The sequence below is a fragment of the Rhinolophus sinicus genome, linkage group LG14, assembly GCF_036562045.2.
Source record: "Rhinolophus sinicus isolate RSC01 linkage group LG14, ASM3656204v1, whole genome shotgun sequence".
Classification (NCBI taxonomy): Eukaryota; Metazoa; Chordata; class Mammalia; order Chiroptera; family Rhinolophidae; genus Rhinolophus; species Rhinolophus sinicus.
In genome coordinates, this window is record NC_133763.1 from 53635869 (window position 1) to 53657333 (window position 21465).

General features: G+C 57.5%; 3 protein-coding genes across 11 annotated transcripts; all 3 read right to left on the reverse strand.

Moving 5' to 3' along the window:
- Positions 1 to 1414: 1414 nt before the first annotated feature.
- Positions 1415 to 7612, reverse strand: ENTREP3 (endosomal transmembrane epsin interactor 3). Of its 3 annotated transcripts, none has more exons than XM_019711880.2 (12): positions 6398 to 7612; positions 6144 to 6200; positions 5834 to 5944; positions 5612 to 5731; positions 5375 to 5482; positions 4657 to 4829; positions 4426 to 4525; positions 4030 to 4099; positions 3225 to 3770; positions 2589 to 2657; positions 2224 to 2477; positions 1415 to 2129 (listed from the first exon to the last, which is right to left on the reverse strand). In XM_019711880.2, the coding sequence occupies exons 1-12, from the start codon at positions 6620 to 6622 to the stop codon at positions 1956 to 1958; spliced, it is 2007 nt and encodes a 668-aa protein (XP_019567439.1). In that variant the 5' UTR covers positions 6623 to 7612; the 3' UTR covers positions 1415 to 1955. The 3 variants fall into 3 exon arrangements, with proteins under 3 accessions (XP_019567439.1, XP_019567438.1, XP_074174972.1); XM_019711879.2 differs by having other exon boundaries at positions 4657 to 4832; XM_074318871.1 differs by lacking the exon at positions 2589 to 2657 and having other exon boundaries at positions 4657 to 4832.
- A 102-nt stretch (positions 7613 to 7714) lies between these two features.
- SCAMP3 (secretory carrier membrane protein 3) lies at positions 7715 to 12044 on the reverse strand. The gene is made up of 9 exons (XM_019711892.2): positions 11815 to 12044; positions 11403 to 11480; positions 10653 to 10775; positions 10444 to 10564; positions 9916 to 10044; positions 9300 to 9459; positions 9093 to 9194; positions 8445 to 8562; positions 7715 to 8168 (listed from the first exon to the last, which is right to left on the reverse strand). The coding sequence occupies exons 1-9, from the start codon at positions 11878 to 11880 to the stop codon at positions 8022 to 8024; spliced, it is 1044 nt and encodes a 347-aa protein (XP_019567451.2). The 5' UTR covers positions 11881 to 12044; the 3' UTR covers positions 7715 to 8021.
- A 530-nt stretch (positions 12045 to 12574) lies between these two features.
- On the reverse strand, positions 12575 to 21184 carry CLK2 (CDC like kinase 2). 7 transcript variants are annotated; one of them, XM_019711882.2, is made up of 13 exons: positions 20894 to 21184; positions 19163 to 19332; positions 18255 to 18483; positions 17503 to 17590; positions 17088 to 17154; positions 16757 to 16873; positions 15826 to 15992; positions 15013 to 15107; positions 14315 to 14444; positions 14137 to 14219; positions 13890 to 13969; positions 13617 to 13707; positions 12575 to 13088 (listed from the first exon to the last, which is right to left on the reverse strand). In XM_019711882.2, the coding sequence occupies exons 2-13, from the start codon at positions 19330 to 19332 to the stop codon at positions 12903 to 12905; spliced, it is 1503 nt and encodes a 500-aa protein (XP_019567441.2). In that variant the 5' UTR covers positions 20894 to 21184; the 3' UTR covers positions 12575 to 12902. The 7 variants fall into 7 exon arrangements, with proteins under 7 accessions (XP_019567441.2, XP_019567443.2, XP_019567445.2 ...); XM_019711884.2 differs by having other exon boundaries at positions 17503 to 17587; positions 20894 to 21178; XM_019711886.2 differs by having other exon boundaries at positions 17503 to 17587; positions 18255 to 18480; positions 20894 to 21174.
- Positions 21185 to 21465: the final 281 nt, after the last annotated feature.

Sequence of the window (21465 nt, forward strand, 5' to 3'; positions counted from 1 at the left end):
GGGAGCACCGATTTCTAGTCGCTCCTACCTCGTTTTGTCGTCCTGGCCGCACCCCAACCCTCCCTGAGGCGGGGTTGTTATGATGGTGAATTATTCAAGAAGCCTCGCAGCCTGCCGCCACCTGTGGACAGCGCCCCTCCTTCCTCCCTTCCTTCCCTGCGGGGCACGCGGCTGTCGCCAGTATCTTAGGGTCGGGAAGCTTCCCAGGCCCCACTCTGTTACTTAAGTAACTTGAGTTTGTTGAGGCCCTACTAAGTGTTAGACCCAGGGCAGTGAGCCAGTCCTTGCTCTCAGGAGCTTACATTCCATGGGATCACACAGACGAAACCAAAGTAATTCTAGATAGTGCTAAGTGTCCCCAACAATGTGGCAGTGTGAGAAAATGACTGGGGTGGGGGCAGTGGCCACAGGATAGCGCGTTTAATACTTGGGAAAGAGCTGGCGAAAAGGCGCTGACCATCGTCTCAGAAGGAGTTTGGAGATTATTCTAAATACAATGGGAAGCCATTAGATTTGGGTGGAACCTTGATGTGACATGATTTCTTACCATTTTGCCAGTGGAGAATGGACTGTTAGTTAGAATGGAAATAGATGCATTTAGAGGCTGGTAGCTTGAACTGGGTAGCTGGTGAGACGTGAATAAATTCAGGATAGGATCAGACGTGTTGCTTGAGGGCAAAGAAATCAGGATGAGTCCCAAACTTCTGGAATGTGCAGCTATGTGAGTGGCAGCACCACTTGTTGAGAAGGAACACTTGTAAGAGGAACAGGTACTGGGGGTGGGAATCAAGAGTTCAGTTGTGACCATGTTGAGGCTGAGATGCCCTTAGACATCCCAGAAAAGATTCAAGTTGGAGGTTGGAGCGCATGGAGAGGTCAAGAAGGGAGTTCTCCATGAACACATAGCTGGTATTTAAAGCCATGGAGCTGTGGGTTTTGGTAGAGACATCAACAGACAGTGGAAGTAGAAAAGGGCTGAGGGGAGAGCCCTGGGGCCCGCCGGAGTTAAGGAATCCAGCAAGGTATAAAAATTGCAAAGGGTAAGGAGAGGATAAAGTAGGAGGAAAAAGAGGAGAATGTCTTCAAAGACTAGAAAGGGAAAAAGTCAAGAGGAAAGACGCTGATTTTCTGAGTAAATGCTTCTTAGAGGTCAAGTGAGATGCAGGTAGAGAAACGGTCACTGGGTCTGATATCTTTTGGTTACTGAAAACTGTCAGAGTAGCGCCTGAGGAGAGGTAGAGTAAGGAGCTGTGGGAGTGAGTAAGTTCAGGGAAGGAAGAAAACCTTTTTCTATGAAAAGGAGGAGAGATACAGTGTGGCAGCTGGAAAGAAATGTACGAGTTTTGGGAGAGTTTTCTTAACTATGAGAGATGCTAGAACAAATTTCATTGGTGATAAAGCATGATCCAGAAGAGAAGGGGAAAACTGAAATTTATTGAAGGCTTAGTGTGTTAAGAGCTTTAGAAACATTTGTCCTCACCATTTTTTACAGGTCAGGCAATGGAGGTTAAATAACTTGCCCAAGGTCATGCAGCTAGAGGTGGCAGAGCTGAGAGGCCAGCCAGATTTTTATGACTTCATGCCTCACCACCCAATTGCACAGACACACAGCCCCCTATGCTTAAACACCCGGGACATGCCTTGTCCGGCCATAGTTGCCCTGGCAAATCAAAGAGAGCTACTCTCGTGCTGGGGGGTCAGGACTTTTCCTCCTCCAGTGCTGTAAGCAGGGGCATCTCCCCCACAGCCTGAACACCCATGCACCACAGGCCAGAGGAGCAGAGGCAAGCAGCAGGAGCCCCCAGAGGTAGGAGGGAAAGGGATTCTTTTGGGGGGTGTTCAGCGGATTTCTTTTTGTGCCAGCCAGTGCAAGGGAATGCTGGGGGCTGCTGGTCCCAACCAGCTGGTGCCTACGGCCCCAGTATTCATCTGTTCAGTGTGGCAAGAAGCCCCGGTCACAGCCCAGTCTCCCGGCTGCCCCCATTGAGGCTGAGGCTGTGGGGTCGGGTACCACGCTCCAGCCGGCGGCCAGACAGGAGGCGCCGCAGGGAGGAGCCGGAGCTCAGATCGCCGCAGCTTCGAAGGTGGAGGCTCTCTCGGCCTGGCCGGCCCCACGGGCTCCTGGGCACCTGAAGAGACACAGGAGTGGGCATCAGTGTGGCCCAACCCAACCGGAAGCTCCGGGCTTTCCTGGATATATTCCCAGGCTCTCCTAATGCCTACCTGCTTATGCCCATGGGCTCCATTCCCGCTGTGCTCTGGGGCCTTCCTGGACATCTGGAGGAAACGAGTGACCAGGCCCCGGCCTGGCCAGCTGCCCTTCAGGTCCCCTAGGGAGTGGGCGGGTGCAGGGCCCGAGGGCAGGGGGACCTTCTGGAAGGTGGGCACAGGGTGCCGTTTCTCCGCTGAATGGGCACGCAGCAGCTTGGGGGATGGGCATCGGGCTAGACGGAAGAGGCAGGCGTCAGAGCAGAGCCCTGCAGAGAGAGACAGAGAGGTTGTGGGTGGAAAGGGACAGGGATACACGTGCAGAGAGTGCCAGGCAGCACACCCTGCCCCGACCCCTGGGCACTGACCACATGCCTGACCTGTATCTGCAGAGGAAACAGAAGCAACTTCTTCCTCAAGCACTTTGGTATAAAGGTCCCTGAAGTCAGCTGGGGAGAGAAACGGACCTAGTGGGCATGCTCAGTGGACGCCCACGCAGCCCACCACCCTCCTGTGAGAATTCAAGCCCAGAGGCACTTTCACAGATCCCCCGCCCCATCCCCTCTGTTAGTTCACCAACAAAGGGATGGGGGCAGCATCGTTCACAGTGGCAGCCTCCCTGGGGCGGGCACACATGGGGGTAATGAGCACTTCCTGTGCCAAGGCTAAGCATTTTCCTCGCGTTATCTCATTTCTCAGTAACTCTACCGTACCTATGGTTGGGGTACCATTGTGACACCTGTTTTACAGGTGAGAAATTAAGGCTTCGTAACTGGCCCAAGCTGGGAGCTATAGAATTGTTTCAAAGAACAAATCCTGCTCTTTCAGCCACGAAGCTACACTCATGTTGTTTTTTCTAGGAAGTGAACACTCGAGAAGGGTCTGCCGTAGGGGCGACTCACACTTTCTCCTGGGGGACAACGACAGTATCCCAGATCTCTGGCAGCACTGGCCCTCCACCTCCCAGTACCTACCCTCCTGAACCTTGGTGGGGGCGGGGTGGGGGTGCTGCTCACCGGTGTCGCTGGAGGTGGTGATGCCGGGGTCACTGTGGGACCGTGGCAGCAGCAGCGGGGACGGGGGAGCCGGATGAGGAGGCCGGTGCCCCGGTGGGGTGAGGGAACCTGAGCTATCGCTGAAGCGGCGGGTGGGGGCTCGGGTGGGAGGGGCTGCAGCTGGCCGGCTGCCTCCCCGGGGGACCCGGCGCCTCAGCTCCGGGAAGCAGGGTCCCGCCCAGGGCGGCCAGCCCTCCAGCCGGTGACAGCTGCGGGCGGCTGTAGGGGCACCCAGCGGGGGTGGGGCCTCCGGGGCAGAGCAGGAATAGGAGCGGGCGGCCCGCGGCGGCCGTCGGGGCAGCGGGCTGTCCTCAAAGGGGCCGCGCAGGCCGCAGTCCAGGCTGAGGCAGTAACCCGCGCGGCTACGCTGAATGGAGCGGAAGAGCACATAGTCCACGGAGCGCACGGAGCCCTGCAGCTCCAGCAGGCAGGAGTCCTCAGACGGGCTGGAGCCCCCCGGGAGGTCGCCGATGGCTGACAGCACCAGAGACCCGCTGTCCATGGACACTGTGGGCGGCAGGGGGCGCTGGGTAGCACCAGCCCCACCCGGCCTGGGCAGTTCTTCTCCGGCCCTCTGGGGGGCCAGGCTGCCTCCAGTTTTATCTCAAAGGAGACAGATAAGTCCAGGGTTCCAAGAAGCCACCGCCCTCGCTTGTCCCTACACCACCAATTCAGCCTCCTCTCCCCCTTTTCTCCTCCGCCCCCAGCTCTGCTATCCTAGCCGGCTGGCCCTTGTGTGTGCCCCCACCCACCACTCTCTGCTCACCATCTACAATGGAGGCCACTCTCTCGCAGATGCAGGAGCTGTCATGAAGCTGAGGGTCAAACAGAGTGGCCTGCAGAAAGCACAAGGGTCAAGAGTCCAGCCCCACATACTGACACGGCACCCCTCGTGTGCTGGACAGCGCACTGGGGGCCTGGAGGGCAGGCCAGCTGTGTCCCTTTGCACAAGTCACTCATGTGGGCCTCAGTTCCCGCATGTGTAAAATAGAAATAATAGTTCCTACGCCACGCACCTCACTGCGCTCTAGGGAAGATCAAAGTGGTGCACTAGTGTTATAGGATCGTGAGAACTATTATCTGTATCCGGTGACTGGCCAACTCACTCAGCTTTCCGGGCTTTAGCCCCGGCTCCCTCGCCCACAGCAAGCCCTGCTCTTACCTGGCTGTCTCCTCGTAGCCCCATGACGGCCTCATAAGAAGGGGGGCAGTCAGTAGGGTACGAGGGCACTGGGCTGTCCATGGAGCCATTGTAGGTGATACTGGCAGGAGGGGGAAGAGGGTCAAAGCCTGGAGAGCTCCTGCTCCACAAAGACCCTCCCCACCAGCCCAGGCTGCAGCCCCGCCCCCTCCCCCTGCCGGAGCTCCCTCAGCAGGGTCCAGCGGGCCTCACCTCTGTGCATCTGTTTCTGAGCTGCAGGTGTACTCTGGGGGATAGTAGGGAGGTGGGGGTACAGGCGGTACAAATTCCTCCAAGTCCAGCATGGTGTGCAGGAGAGGGGCTGGGGGCGAGGATGTACAGCCCAGAGGTTCCAGGGGGCCTGAGACTGAGCGCTCAGGAGCCAGCTGCTGGGGAACAAGCAGGTCAGCAAGCCTGGTTTCTGGGAACGCAGCTCCTTGGCTCCCAAACTCCTCTTTTATCTACATTTTTCTGCCCCCCCCCAAGAGGCTCAGTTTGGGCCCCTCCCTCAGCCGGAACAAGCTCCTCCTCTAACCCTGTCCCCACCAAGGACCTCCAGCTCTAGCCCTGCCCATCTAGAAACGACTTCTTTATGACCCGGTCTGCACCCAGAATCACCACCTGCTCTCTGTCGCCTCCAGAACATCAACCCTTTATCCCCACCCCCATCTAGGACCTTCTTGACTCCGCCCAACTTCTAGTCCCACTCTCTAAGCCCCCTCCCCTGGCCCTAGCCTGGCATGACATACTTCTTTCACTCCCTGTCATTCCCCTCCTCGCCCCCCTCTGTGGTCCCCCAAGCATCCCTACAATAATAGACATGCCTCATAGGTGGCCCACAGCCCAGAAGCCCCCGCTTTAGCTACACCCCCTCAACCCGAGTCCCCGCCCCCATCATACCTGCTTGGCATTGACCCTGGCCCTCCCTCACCGTGTGCACAAGGTCCAGGGAGAAGATTTGGATGCAGCAGACAATAGCTGAGAGGGTACAGATTATGGCGGCACAAATGGTGAGCCCACAGACGCTGAAGAGCAGGTTCTGGGGAAGGAAGGGGGATGTGAGAGGGGCCTGGGGAGGCGTAAATCCCACAGGTTCGGCCTGTGAGGACCCCAGGAGGGGACGCATGGGGGAGGAAGAAGAATGGTGCAGGTGGGCGTGCGGGCTCACCTTGAGGGCCACTCGGGCTTCATCACAGGTGGAGTTAGGGGTAACTTTCAGTTCCTGCCCTGAGCCCTGACAGGGCCGGAGGAGGGTAACAGAGGGGCAGCACACACACATCTTTCCTTCCTGAGTGGAAGTGGGGACGGTGAGGCAGTCTGAGTCAGGACACACCCAGGCGTCCCACACAGCTCCCCCAACTACTCTCCGCTCTCCCTCCTCAGATCTCACCATGGAGCAGTCTCGGAAGTCTCGGGCCAGCTGGGCATTCTTACAGGACAGAACAGAGCCGGCCATGCTCAGCATGACACACAACACCGATAGCAACGAAAAGAAGGAGATCTGGGGGGAAAAGGGTGCAGGTTCAGGCCAGGACCCTCAGGAGTGCCCCTCCACCACGGAGGGCACCACCCTTCCTCACACACACTTGTGCAGGGCTGACACGAACTGGAGAGCCAGTTCCCTTCTCGAGGGCATAAAGGGACAGCCCCTCAGGTGCTGGGCACCTGCCCCCCAGTGGGCACCACACCCTGGCACCTACCACTAGAGTGAATGGCCGCTTCCAGGACACAATGCCAACCACTCCGGAGAACGCCAGCTGGGGACAGAGTGGGCACAGGCTCAGCCTGGCAGGGGAGGCACCTGAGTGAGCTCCTCACCACAGGGTGCACTCAGCCCTGTAAGGAAGGAGAGGACCAGGAGAGGGAGGAGAGGCCAGGATTTGGACTGGCAGCTGGTGTGGAGGGGTGGGGCCCAAGGAGCCGCCCCCACCCAACCACTGTGCACCCAACTCACCGAGAATCCAGCCCAAGATGGGCAGGACCTCTTGATGCTCTCGGTGGTGGTAACGGAGGAGGCCACCATGCTGAAGGTGACCACCAGGATGCCCAGGAGAACCTGGGCCAGTCCCAGCGTGAGCAGGGCCTGCAGCCAGGGGCGGTGGAGGCGGAGGTGGGTAAGGCCCCGGGTGCTGGGCCGGCTGGTAAGCGAGCGGCTGGAGTCACTAGGCGAGGGCATCATGCCTGCCGCCCGGTTGCTTGAGCCTCGCTCGGCCCCCCCTGGCGCTTGGGAGCATCTCAGAGGCGCCCAAGGCCCCGTTCCTCCTCTCCACCCGCCTCGCTCTAGAGCCCACCCCCTGGCTGGGTCCCCTGGGGCAGGGCCCAGGGACTCCAGCTGGGAGGCTCCCCAAGGGAGGGGCGTCACGGAGGGGCCGCGGAGTACTCCCTCCCCAGCACGGGCACTGGACGGGCACCGTGCCCGGGACGGCGATGAGGGCGCCGGGGCACAGGCTCATCGCATCTCTAGGGAAGAGAGGCAACGAGAAGGGCTGGTCCGGGAGTGAGGAGAGGGCGGCGTTCCGCAACCCAGGGAAGGGTGGGGAGGGTAAAGACAAGAAGGATGGGAAAGAAGTCCAAAGAGGGGAGGGGTCGGCGTGGGTGACTCTGGAGGAGCGGTCGGTGTGCCCGCGGAGTGTCCAGTGGGATCCAGGGCCTCCTGGTGGGGAGAGGCCACAGCTCCGCTGCCCCCTGGGTGGCCTGCCTCGCTCCCCTCCCCACCACGATCCGCTCCCCCAGCTCGGGCTGCAGCGGGTCTGGGACTGGAGGTGGGAGGGGGTGGGGATGGGGATGGTGCGAGAGGAGGGGCGTGGCGTGGCGGCGCTGGCCGGCGCGGTGCACCTCGGGAGTTGTAGTCCCGGCAGACACGCTGTGGGAGGGGAGAGCAGGAGCCGCGACATATCCGGCGGGCGTGCTCTCCAGCCCCTGCCTCTCCTTGGACCGAGGCCCAAGCTAACATCACTTTCGGGGCCCTCTTGAGCCCCACCCAGCCTCTCAGGCCTCTGGGCCCGCTGTGTTCCCAGCAGAGGCAGTGGTTCTTTCCCGGCATTAATGGAGAGGCTCCGGGATTCCACGCCCAACCGTGGACTGCCCTCCCTCTTCCTGCACCAGCTACCCAGCCACCGGTGCTCTGCTGCCCCGCCCTGGACAGCTGGCAGTTCACACTAAAGCCAGGTCTGACCTTCCCTCTGGAGTTCACACTCTGCTCCAGTCCCCATCTCATTCTCCTCTTTCACAAACAAGGCCTAGTTCTCAGTAAAAATTCGGGAAACGGGAATTTGAGTTCCAGTTCCACTTTCTTTTTATTAAATAACCGAAGCAACAGCCTTGGCACAGCAGAGGGAAGCTGGGTTGGGGTGTGTAAGAGTGGCAGCAGTGTGGCCTGACTGGGCGGTGACGGGGGGGCAGTGACTGGGTCACAGTGGGCTCCGGCATCCCTGTCAGGTTCAGCAGTCACGGCTGTGGGGCTGGGGGCACTACAGAGGAGACATCACGTGGTGATGTCTCACCAAGTCCCAGAGTCCGCAGGGCTGGGGGCCAGGTCAGCTCCCTCAGGTGGCAGGGCCAGGCATCCCAGTCAGGGCTCACGGGGCCCGGAAGGCATTTTCCGCAGCCCCGGTGGCCGCATTGGCAGCTGCGGTTCGCACCGCAGGGTTCGAGAAGACACCAGCCGCAAATTCTTGCTGCGCCTTCTGAAAGCTGGCACCTGTCCGGCGGTACAAGGAATGGATCTGCAAGTAGAAGGCAGAGACGTCAGGGCACGTTCCAGCCACGGTTACTGCACGCCAACCTCACACTGCCACCACCACTCCCGAGCCTGCTGCTCTGGTTTTTTCCTTCTTATACACACCGCACAAAAACACCCCCACCCCCACCCCAGCTCAGAGGTCCATTAGCCCAGAAGCCGCTCATCAGCCTGGCCCTCCCAAGTTCCTCCTGAATGTTCCACCCAGGCCCCTAGGGACGTGAGCTCTCTCTCCTGGCCCCACGTTAACACAGCCCCTCACCCGCTTTAGCATCACGATCCCCAGGACGGCGATGCCGGTGAAAAACAGGGCAACCAGGAGCATGAGCACAGCTACAGCCGTGTTGAACTTCAGCACCACCAGGGCCGAGATCCAGCCACTGTGGGGGGCAAGCATGTGGCCATGAAGAAGGGCTCTGTCCCCCCAGCCTCCTTCCTGCTGGTGTCGCAAACGCTCTATTCCCACCCTCCCCATCGGGTGGCAGCGTTCACCCCCTATCAGTCTGGCAGCTTTCCACACACCACGATCCCAAACTCCATCCACAATGTTCGTAGTTTAATCCCAGCTTCTGAAACATTAGCTTTTAGCTCTGCCAGCTCTTCCAGACGTTCTCACTCCCAACAGCCCTTTCTTCTGTTGACGATTCTCCCTCCCCTCCTCCACTGTGGTTACAGACCTTCTCTAGGAAGCCTTCCCAGGTTGACCGCCCTTCTTCCCCTCATCTGCGGCTGCCTAGAGTTCTGTCTAGGCTGTCTCTAGCTGGAAGTATGTCCTGTCTCCCTCAGTAAACTAACACTTCCCAAGGATAAAAACCATGCTTCCTTTTGCTGAGCGACTCCTACCCCAGTACCCTGACTGGGTCTAGAGGAGTGGGAGGAAGGGATGAGGGTGGATGGCAGCCTCACGGACCTGAAGCCCCACCCTGGGATGCCAATGGCCTGGAGGACAAACAGCACGTCCTGGGCGAAGAAAATGAAGAAGAAAACGAAGAAATTGAATGAACTGTCGCTCCTGTGAGGAGAAAAGTGGAGGGAGTAGAAGAAGAATTAGGGCTGGAGGAGCAGAGCATGAGGGTCCATCCGAGTCCCCGCCCCTTACCCCGATCCCCTAACTTACCGGAAAGCCTTATACATGGGGCGGTACCAGCAGACGAAGGAGCAGGGAGTAAAAAGGAGGACCCAGAGGATAGAGAGCCCGAAGCCTGAGCCATTGCTGGTCTCCACACAGAAGCTGGCCAGGCAGGCCAAGAAATTCAGGAGAAGAGCCAGAGTGCTGCCTAAGGGACAGAAGGAAAGGACGATGGGTTCTCCTGGACTGCAGTGAGAGCTCCTTCCTGTAGGAGGCCACCCTACAGCCCTCACCTAGTGTGGCAGAATAAGGACAGGAAGACAGCGTCTGCCTTCACAGAATCCTCAATTCACCAGAGGAGACAGAACGAGCCAATCCCTATCACATGTAACCTTCCCCTTTGCAAAAGCATTTAAAGGATTTCAAACCCATTTGTGCACAAGGAAACGGGGAGGGCCAGGACACCCATTTGCTAGCAGGCTGGAGAGTAAGTTCTACATCCTGTAAGAGGAGCCACCCAGAAAGATCCTGGAGAAATGAGCCCTTCAACTCAAACCCTGAAGAGGGGGGGAGTGCCTAGTCCTAGGTGCGTGGGCTCCACGGCAGGAAAGATGTACGAGTTCCTCCCTGTACTCTTCCTCCAGAAAGCGTTCTCACGACTCACACATCCAGAGGTAGTACATGGTGGATACTGTCTTCTGAAATTCTTGGGGAATCTCCATGGAGATATCCTGGAAAAAGCAGGGCTGAACTGGGCAAAAGGAAGGCAGAGGGGGCCAATTGTTCTGTCGAGCTGTAAGGCAAAAAGGCAGGGAGACCTCAGAAATGAACAGAGACCCAAGAAGATGTCTCCCCCTTCCTTCCACCCCCAGGTCCTCTCTTCTATCTCCAGTTCGGGGTCCAAGAAGATAAGGCGGGGGGCAGTACTAACACTGAGTGTTATATTTACACCTTGCAAGCACTGGGCCAAGCACTCTCTACAAAGGACCCTGCCGAACCCCCACAACAGTCCTGTCAAATAGGTACAAATGTTACTCTCATTTTACAAGGAACGGAGGCACTCAACGTGCCTAAGGGCTCACGGTTAGTAGGCAACAGCGCCCAGATTCAAACTCAGCAAGCTGGCTCTTAGGGTCCTTTCCTCCTTCGAAACTGTCAGAGGCCCTCCCCAGCCTACCAAGGCCCCGCTTACTAGCTGTGCCCCCCAGGGCAGCATGCTGCAGCTCTCGCTCTCTCCGGTCCAGCTCCTCTGCCTTCCGGTTGAGCTCCTCCTGTTTCTTTAGCAGCTCAGCTGTGGCTGCTGCAGCCGACGCCTGCCCAGCAGGAGCAGAGGAGGGAGACGTGAATCCGGGGTCCAGGGCTGGCCCTGCTCCCCAAGTGCCTCCCACACAGCCCCTTTACCTGGGTGCTGTAGGAGCCATAGTTCTTGGGCTCCGTGGGGCTGAGTTTTCTCGCGGACTGCAAGGGGGGAGCCGGGGGTGCAGGCAACGGGGCAGGGGCAGGAGGCTCATAGGAGGGTGGTGGCTGTCGGGTATGGAGAAGACCTTAGAGACAATCTGGTCCCCGTAACACAGGAATCTAGTCTGCCTGGATACCCTGAGACCCAGAACTCATTACCAAGGCAGCAGCCCCTCCCCCAGTTGTTAGAAGCTCCTTGTGTTTATGTCGGAGAACTCCTTTAGGCCTGCAGCACCCCTCATCACCCCTCACACCCAATTCCTTAGTCGGGACTCAAAGCACTCCTCTCCCGTACTTCCTTCACTTTTTAAAACTCTTACTAGTTCCTGTCCCACGGAGACAATAGATCCAGTCTCCCTCATTTCTTGCCTTGTAATTGTAAACCTAAGCCGAGTCTGTTTGCTCCTCAGCTCCGACCAGCTCCTTCATCCTTTAATTTCTTCAAAGAAGCCTCCGTAGACAGCGCCTTGGTTCAGGCCCTGCCAGACTCCAGATCCTCCCAGGGCCAATATTCAGGGCTCCAACTGGATGGATCGGTGGCCCTGCGGTCTCCGGAAGGACTAGGCATCCCACGGCAAATCGGCCTCTCTCAGGGAGCAAACTTCCTTCCTTTGCACGCAGGAAAGTCCCCTGCACCCCAACAGAGTGGGCTTATTGGCACACCCTCCCCTTCCTTGCCCTCCTGAATCTCACCTCCCGGGTCTCAAACGGGTTGTAGACATCCAGCGTGGCATACTGCGGGCTGCGTCGGTGCTGGATCACTGCTGGGTCCTGCGGGCGGAGAGCTGAGGCTCAGCTGGCACCTGGTGCCCCTGGGGGAACTCACAGGGTCCCCTTCTAAATTGCCTGTGACTCCAAGCACTGCACCTTGGGGGCCACGCTGTTGTCCCAACATTTGCTCCAAACCCTTCGCCCTACATGCCAGTACCAGCTCTTTACAGGGGCAGGGCCCGCCCCTCCAGGGTGCTCACTGGTCTGGAGTCACCGTCACCCCCACGTGGCGGCCCTTCCGCGGATCAAATGTCACGAGAGGGAACACGACTTAGCCCCATCCTCCGGGACCGAAAAGAGTCAACCCAGCTGCACAAAGGCCGGCGCAAGTCACCTGAAAAGGGTTGTCAAGCTCGCCGGGCTCGACGAACGGGTTCCCATCGTCTCTGTTTTGAGCCATATTTTCAACCGCGGCCTAGGCCGCCCCTGGCCTCCACGCCCCTGCCGCGGCAGTGGCGGCGGCTCTCAGCGGCCCCTCCGCTCCTCTCGGTCCACCCCGCTGCGCTGTGCACCGATTGGCTACACCGACCGGAAGGGTCACAAGGATCCCCGCAGCAGCTGCGGGTTGCGCCTGCGCCCGGAAGGCAAAGCCGGAAGTGCCCCCACGTGACACCTCGAACCCAGTCTTCCTAGCCAAGTAGCGCCGCTTTCCCCACGTGACTCCACCCCCACTAGCGAACTACACCTCCCAGCAAGCTTCGCGCCCGAATCCTGGTCCGTCCGTCTCCCGAGAGGTACGACGGGAGTCTTCCCGCCGGTGGTGGCGGCCTCCCAGGAGCCCAGTTGATTTAAGTTTTGTTTCGCCTGAATTTCTGGTTCTGTCCTGAAGCCCAGACTAATGGCTACAGTAGTCGGACCCAACCCTCATTATTCCACATGAAAGAAGTGCCACCTTAGGGCCCTTCTCCGTTCTAAACTGCAAGAAATAATACCCCACTCATCACTACCCTCTAGAGACAAACCGTTAAACTGGTGGCCTCACTAGTTAATTTGGGAGTAAGATGGGACACCCTTAACACCCAAACTCAGAAAGGTTGCCAATCTTCTCACCCCTGCACCCCAGCGTCCCAAACCTCAAACTCCAGGGATGGAGGTCGGATGAAGCACGTCATTTTATTTCACAAAGACTGTACAAAATTCCTTATAAAACATGGGATGGATGCCACCTGGTTACCTCATTCTGCCCCATCCGACTCAACTGTGAAGGGGCAAGTGAGGCTGGGAAGAGTGTGGAATGGTATCGCGTTATGTACAAGGCAGGGTCCGAGCTCTCTCATATTTACATATCTCACATATTCACAGGTATACAAGGAGCCAGGAGGGAGTGGGCTCCGGCTCTGTTCTCTTGTATAAAAAAGCACCAGTGTCCTGGACTGGACACCCACTGCTGTGACAGATGCAGCGGGGCCCAGGGCCTGATCGTCACCGACTGATATCCCGACTGGAGTCCCACAACTTGGCGCTGGGTGGCTCAGCCCGAAGGCGGGCGAAGAAAGGGTGCTGAAGGGCTTCACCCAAGCTCAGCCGTTTAGCAGGTTCATACTCTAGCATGCTTTCAATCAGATCGAAGAGCTGGTGGTGTTCCTCTGCCTCTGAGGTCAGATACCGCTGGTGATGGAGGGCGGGAAGAAGGTGAGGCGCCACGCCTTACAGACCCTGCCTTCTCCTTCACGGCCCTAGCTTTCCATCTTGAGGCCCAGGGCTCTGTCTGCTTGCAGCCATTAGGAATGCTACCTGACCGCGACCGCTTCTGCTAGCACAGCTCAGCCTACATTCCCTCTAGCACCATTACTCCTTCATACTCTGGACGTTCTTTCTACTTGCATATGCTTGTCAACTTCATGAATCTTCTTTAGCTCCTCATTAAAACGTAAGCTCTTCAAAGGTAGTGTACTCTTTACTGTCTGGCCTAAGGAATCCAGGATACTGCTGTGATCTCTGCTTGGCTCAAGAAAGACACGGCTGTCTAATCTCCTTCCCTCCATAAAACAACTCCCTCTTATCTCTCTTCCATTAACCAAAGATGTCTTCTTTCAGTTTTCCTCCCCTTCTTTCCTAACCCTCTGCTTGTGAAATGCATTCCAGAAACAAAACACCTCTGGGTGGTGGGCACCATTGATCCCCAGCCCAGCTCACCCGCAGTGGTTTGCAGTTTTCTCGAACGTAGCGCCCAGCTGATGTGTTCTCATCCCAATCCAGGTGACCCCGATAAAAATATTTCTGCTTCCTAGAGGGGAAGGGGAGGTTGAGGAATCAGGAGGTTCCTCTCGTGGGATAATTCCCTTATTCCCCCATCTGAGAGTAGCTGGGGGAAGGGGAGGTATCAAAGAAAAAAGAAAATGACGTGATATAGACCAATTTTGTGGAGAGAAAAGGAAAAGGGTTAAGTCCCTCCCACTCAAGGTTCACCTGGTCTTTCGGATCATCCGGGAAGGGATGGGACCTAAGATCCTTTCCATCATGGCGAGATGCTCTCTGTTGTCGTGGGTCTGGGAAAGAAAGCCAGAACTGAACGTGGGTCCGGGAAGGGGGTGCTGAGGACCAGCTGCCAGGAAGAGAGGCAACGTGGAGGGGTAAGCAGGCAGGTCCTCGGCAGACACCAGGGAAGTCCGGCAGCAGAACACCAGGCGGGCCTGTGAGCTACCCCACCACTTACTTGGAAGAGGGTGAAGCCCACATAGTACTCGAAGATGATACAGCCTATACTCCACACGTCACAAGGCTGTGACCAGCCCAGCTCTGGGAAGGAAGGGAGGGAAAAGGGGTCACGAGGCTTAGGGGTGCCGCCCTCGCCACCACACCCGCTCCGGTACGGCGACGCTGTCCCGCCTTACCGAGGATGACCTCCGGCGCTCGGTAATGGCGAGTGGAGACAATGGTACTGTGGTGTTCATGGTCAAACGTGGCACTGCCGAAGTCTACCACCCGGACGGCCGTGCTCTTCACGCTGCGCTCGTCTCGCTTCTAGGAGCAAAGCAGGAAGAGGATGGACCTCCACACCACAGCCCAAGACTCCACCACTATTCTCGGAAGTGCTTTGAGCCCTAAGAAAGCACCTGTGACCTCCCGCCTGCTCCCACGCACGCTGGAGTCTCCTGCCTCGCAGCAGAGCGCTGCAGGAGTTGGGGAGGTAGAAGATTAGGAACAATTACAGAACAGCACGCAAGTCTGCCCCTGAGGACTACACCCCAGGAACAGGTGCAGTTTTTCTGCAAATACCTAACAGGTAGCAAACAGAGGGAGAGCTTCCTGAGGCGAGACCTCCAGGAACTCAGTTAGTCAAGGGAGCTGAGCTTTCCTTACAAAAAAAGAGAGGGAAGTCCAAAGCTGCAACCTTAAAAGCATTTCCACGCGACTGGAAAATTATCTGAGGTCCTTTTCCCAAGTTCTCCCCAATTTAAGTCTTCTTAAATCGCTCCCTTTCAATGTGTTCTAGCACTCTGGCTTTAGTCAGGCCGGGAGGGAAAAAGGAGGACAGACAGGGCTAGGAGAAAGGAAAACTGGCCAAGGGGAAAGACCCTGTCCAGCTTACCTTCTCGAGGTTGTAGGTGAGCTCGTAGTCTGAATTCACAAACAAGATATTTTCAGGCTTGAGGTCCGTATGTGTCAGCTTGTTATCATGGAGGACTGCAGGGGGAAGGCCACATTGGGGTCGGTCCAGGCAGCCAGGGCGAAGGGGCCCCAGACACCCGGGCTTGGTCACCCAGCTCAAAGCTGGCGAGGAGGCTGGTCCAGAATAGCTGGGCTGCTTCCTGCTCTACGTCCACAGGAAATGCCCAGTCTGTTCATGTAAGATATGTACGTGATCCTCAACGGAAGCACTTGGCTATGGCTTGTATTTTTGTACTGACTCTGACGTGTGTACCTGACATTCTGTGACTTCAACTCTGCCAAACCGGGCTGTTCCGGAGACTAAAGAGGAACTGTGTGTCCTGGCCTGGATTCGCTCCCTGGCCCCTGGACTGCACCTGCTTTGCTGGGACTGGACAGCACCCCAGCTCACACACACAAAGACCTCTAGCTCGAACTGTCCTTTTGTCTCTGTGCTTGCTACCTGCCTCACACTTCCCAAGGGAGGGGAATGAAGGGAAAGAGGTACTGAGGTGCTTTGACTTCAAAGGCTGTTTCCAGCTCCTGCTTGGCCGGATGTGGAAAGAGAGCCATCAGCACTGGTGAGGAAGTCAGCCAAGGAGTAAAGTCAGAAGATATGTCAACGTGACAGTGACTATAAGATCTGCAGATAATCGAGTTGACTGTCTAGGGGTTTCGCCAGCGCCCAACTGAGACAGAAGAGGCCCAGTGGAAGGAGAGGCTGCCCAGAGCCCGCCAGGCCCGCCCCACTCACATTTGACGGCCTGGCACAGCTGGACGGCCATATGGCGCACTTGGTGGATGGGGTAAGGCAGGTAGTTGTTGTCTTTGAGGAAATCGAAGGTGCTAAGGCCCAGAAGCTCAAAGGAGATACACATGTGGCCATGGTAGTCAAACCAGTCAAACATCTGGACACAGAGGCTGAGAAGAGAGATGGGGGAGGGGAGTGGCTGATGAGCTCCCCTCTGCCCACCCCACAAGGAGGGACTGCATACTAGCACTGCCACCGAAGTTCCGTTCAGCTAGGGAATGGCCTTTCTGGCACAGCCAAGAAGAGATGGACTACCTGCCAAACTTCAACCTATTTTCCTGCAGATTTTTAAATGGGTACAAAAATTCTATTTGCTGAAGAGCTGTTGAGTGCCAGGCTCCAGTGATGACCCTGAGCTGTCCAAGTGTCACTCCTAAATCCTGATCCCACCCCCACTCCGGAAATTCACTCATCGTCAGCCACCGCGGGCCCACATTTGTACCTATTGTTTTTTTCTATCTGTGCTTATAACGCTCTTATTCTGTTTTGGCTTATGGAATGTGTGTGAACAGAAATATTACAGGTAAATGTCTGTGGCCTCATCATCATACTTCTAGGTGTTAAAGTTCAATTAATTTCTGGATGGAAATATTGATTCTCAGTCTCAGGGTCATTTCCAGGGCAAATCCCTACAGAGCCCACCGTGGTGGGCTGGAGCCAAACTGCAGAGCAACCTACTGGCCCTGCAAACACGGGAAGTGGATCAGAGACCCGCCCTTCTACTCGGATGTCCTACTGCTCTCCCAGGATGGACTAAAGATGAACGGATGGAGGAGGAGGGCTCGGGCCCCCGCCGGCCTAACCCCGGTGGGGAAGGGGTCCCGGTGGAGGGGTGGAGCCTCTCAGACGCCCCACGTGCCCCGTGCTTGCTTACTTCTTGTTGTCAGGGTCCTTCTCATTGATTTTCTCCAGCACGTTGATTTCAAGTCGCGCCGCTTCCTTGTACTTTTCTACATTCTTAATGATCTTCAAGGCAACTCGAGCCCCGCCCCTGTGGGTCGGCAGAAGAGGCTTTTGCTGGGTTCTCGAGAACGTCTCAAATCGAATGGTATTGTCTGGGCATTAAGAAATCCTACCTTTGGCTAATCAGCAAAAAACCCCCAGAAAACCCTCACTACCTCTTTCTTCCTAGCAGGTATGGTACTGCTGCCTGAAGGGGGGGCGGTGTGTGTGTGTGTGTGTGTGTGTGTGTGTCTGACAGTTACCTGCGATGGTCGACACACTGTACAACTCGGCCGAAGGTCCCCTCTCCCAAGGTGCTTACAATTTCATCTGAAATGAAAAACAGCAGGGTCGGGGAGAGGGAGGGAGAGAAGGTGGGGAATGAGCTAAGTCGGAAGGAAAAAGGGTACAGCAACCTGGGGTGAGATGAAGGAAGGGGGAACAGATACAGATGGTCACAGGGGAAGAAAACCCCTGCATGAGTCCCACCACCTTTAACCCAGGGGCCATGAGAGCTGGGAGTGGACGGCAGAGGTCAATTCTCAACAGCAACTCAAACCACCCAGATAAACAACACCACTGAGAAAAGGCAAAAAAGGCCGTGACTTGGGTTGGCTGGGACGTTAGATGGCTATGGGACCATTACAGGCTATAGGATTGTTACGATTTGGCTTGTACATCGCTCTTGTAGCCAGTCCCCGACGTGGTAGATGAGGTGGCCCTCAGCGTCGTCCTCTACACTCTTGGCTCTCCGGCTGCTGTGCTGCTGGCGGGGGGCGGGGGGGGTCGGAGCAAGCCAGGTGTCGGAGCGGGGGCCGGAGGGAGGCGGGGTGGGTGGTGGAGGGCCACCGGTCACAGGCGCCCAGCCAGGGGGGACAGACGATGATGGGGGACAGTGGAAGGGAACACGTCAGATGCAGTAAGGCGGATCGGGGTGAGAAGAGAGAGCGGCGCACAACCCCAAGTCCCAAACCCAAAACGGGAACAAGGAGAGGCTCGGGCAGCGCAGAGAAGTGGTGTCGTTGCCAGTGTCACCCACAACCCCATGCTCGACAGTGCCCTTCCAGGCAGGCACAGCTCTCCCCTTGCCCCCACCCAAGCCCACCTGCTGAGGGGGCCCTGGGGGCGAAAGGCAGTTCACAAGCAAGGGCCCCCTGAGAGGATGCAGGCCTCTGGGGGAGGAGCTGCTCCCAGCACAAGGCCCGCATGCCGGGGGGGCACCGGGGTTCACAGCGCCCCGTGCCCATCCATCTCCAAAGCAGGTGCCAGGGCCCTCCGAGAGCCAGAGAGCTTCCAGGAGAGCAGACAGACTCAGCGGCCACCTGTGTCCATGCCCTACTGCTCCGCTGAGCACAAGGATACTTGTCACTTACCGGGGTCCCGGAGGGCTGGAGGAGGGGGTGGGGACAGAGGGCTGGGCTGGCACTCACCGAAGACGAGCGGCTGAATGTCCGGCTGTGCCGCCTCCGCCGCCTGTGCTTCCTTCGGCTGCTGCGCTGGCTGCGATAGCTGCTGTTCTCCCGGTGGTACTCGTAGGAATGGCGGTAGTCCGCGTCATAGTAGGCGTCCGCCCGCTCCCGGCTGTAGTCGTTGCGCCTGTAGCTGCCACAGTATCGCCGGTCATACGCTCTCCGGTCTGATGAACGGTCATCATAGCTGCTGTTGGACAATAAACACCCATTAGGTGCATCTGTTCAGGCCACGTTCCTGGCCACACCAAGTACGACGTCCTCCCTCAGTGAGGACAAAAAGTACTGCTGGAAAAATGGCTCTCAGACACTCAACATGTCACTCCGACAGGACCAAGGACGACAAAAGTGAAGGAACTAAGCACGAGGACGACTCACCCCTTGCCTGTCACCAAGACCTCTGAAAAGACATGGGCAGAACTACTGCCTTTGGGGGCCTCCTCACCCCTGCACTGACTCAATGGAACAAACAGCCACTTCATTCTCGAGCCTTTCCTGACATCCAGCTTTGCTCCAAACTGTCCCTAAGCCATCGCTCCCCCTGAATATGCCACTAAGCTATTAAAACCACGCAGACCACCCTGTCTCGTCTATTGGCTCATTAGCCACTTCCAGCGCCTCCTCTTTCTTTGTCTGGGACGTTTCTCCCTTATCTTTCAGACCAGCTTAGACGCCATGCTGCCCAGGATGTCTTCCCTGAACCAAACCTGCTGGGTGCCCTCGGCCCCTCACTGTTCCCTGCCTCCGTGACAGCCCTCTTCACACCACAGAGCACGTGCCTCCTCTTGTCACCCACCGGGAGCATCCCTTCTCCCAGCTGCTTAGCAGGTAAAACGACTCAACGAGGGACGCCGAGTACGAGGCCTCACCTCCGGGAACGGACATGGTAGCTGTCTTCCCGCCGCCGCCGCCGCGTCCGATCACTGCTGCTTGACCAGGAGCGGCTTCTGCGCCTCTTATGCTTTCGGCTCCGATAGTGTTCGTGGTAACTCCCCCGGCTGCCTCGCTCTGAGGAGTGGTACCTTCGGGGATGGGGCATCTGGAAGGGAAGGAAAAACAGACATAGTGTGGAAAGCTCAGAGATTTCAGAAGTGTCCCCAAGGACACAGGTGCTAAGCTGCTTTCTGCCTTTCTCTCTTATTTTACCACCCACACCAACCTCCTCAGTCTTCCTCTGTACCCACAATACCTCCTCAATGGCGTATACCTTCACCCACTAACTCTGGGGGAAAACGCTAGGAAGCCTCCCCTCACCCCCTGAATCCCTTAATTCTGCCCCACTCAGTGCACTGCCCTCCTCTGATGTTCCTCCAACTTGGCTCCATGAAGACAGACCTGCAGGCCTGGGCCACAGCTCATTACGAGAGAAATGGTGGAACTGGTGGCAACTGCCATAGCTCATCCTTAGCTGGGATCTATGACAGGTCTGTGCCATCTGAGTTCCTCACAACTCCACAGAATAAAGCTTTAGTATACATTGTTACAATAAATGTTTCACAGTTCTTAAAGGTGCAGTTTATCTCCCCAACTAGACCATCTGTGTCCTAAGAGCAGGAATCCCGTTTACTAGGAGTCTACATGCAGCAGCGTATAAGCGAGTTCTGGGGCTCTGGGTCTCAATCACCTCTCGCATCTCTAGCCAAACCCCTTAATACAGGCAGACCCAAGCTACGCGCAGCTTCCCGCCTGGCCCCTCCCCTTCTGTGCCTAGGAAGTACAGAATAACGGGTTTTTTCATTAACATCGGCATCACCTGGCCAAGAGCCAGCCACCTTCCAGTTATTGGGATTGGAATGGTGTGGCGCACAAATCCTTTTTTTCCTTCAGGGAAAGAATCAGAAGATAAATCATTGTCACAATCCAGGAAGATGACAACAGGAGGGCTGAATGAAACGAAACAGGCCCAGGGACAGAAGTCTCGGTGGAGGGAGCATTACTTGTGGGAAGGCTAATGACTCCGCATCTGGCCCCCACGCGGAGCTACTTCTTTCCAACCTCCTCAAATCGAGGAGGAGGCTGGTATTTGATTCGCGCCTGGCCTAACAGGGCGTGCAGGAAGCCAAGAAGATGCAAGCACAAGATTCTCCCAGGTAACCCAACCTCGCTTAGCACAGCCACATAAATGTCACCTCCCCACATACAGCCGGCCACCAAAGTAACCCCACAAGGCGTCTCCAGTCTACAACCTTGTTCAACTTGTATGTCTTTTGTTTCCCCTTCTCACTCAGAAAATCCAGAACTCATTTCTGAAGTCAAACTCCTCCCATATCCTCCAAGTGACACGGGGGTGTCTTGCCCCTCTCCAGCCCTGGTTCAACTTTGAGATTCTGCTCCTTGTCATTCCTGGAACCACTCCTATGCCTACTCCACCATCCCTTCTCCTTGGGTCCCTCCCAAGTTTGCTATAGGTTTTCCTGGATCCATCGGTCTTCTTCCACCTCAACTCCCTGCCCCTCACCTCTACCGCTTCGCAGGTCTTCAGCCCTCCTCCTCCCCGCATCTCGCCTGGGTCCCTGGCCCCCAATTCAACCCTATCCCCGCCCGCCCCGCGGTCGCCATCTTTCCGCGCGACCCCGCGGCCCGCCAGCCCGCGCGCTCACCGTTCTGGCGGCGAGGCCCGTGCGCTTGTCCCACAGGAAGTCCGTGATGGCGGCGGCACTGCGGCCGGAGTCCCGGCACCCCCGCGGCGACAAAGTGCGGCTCCACCCCCCGAACCCGAGACCCTGGGACCTCCCGCCTCGTGCCCGGGCTCCGCTCCAGTCCCGCCCGCCCCGGCTCTGTCCCCGCCCCCAGGATCCGCTGGGCGCCGCTCGCACCGCCCCCGCCCGGGGCCCGATCCCAGCTGGGTCTCCGGCTCTGGCCTCTCCGATCCGCCGCCGCCACCGTGAGCGAGCACGTACGCACGCACGCACGTCCTGCGTCGCTTCCCAGTTACCCCTGGGCTCCGCCCCCAGTGCCGCGCACGCCGCCGCGTCCTCGCCTACTAGCTTGCGGGCGTCGACCGGTGAGAGCCGCGGAGGTTCCGGGGGCGGAAGTTCATGGCGATGGAGAGGGAGTCGCTGCGGCTCCAGGCCCGCTCCGCCCCCCTCGTGTCCTTCTCCGTCCCTTCTCGATCTTTTGCCCCTTTCATGAGACTCCACTGGCTCACCGAAATGGGTTTGGAGGTTTCCAA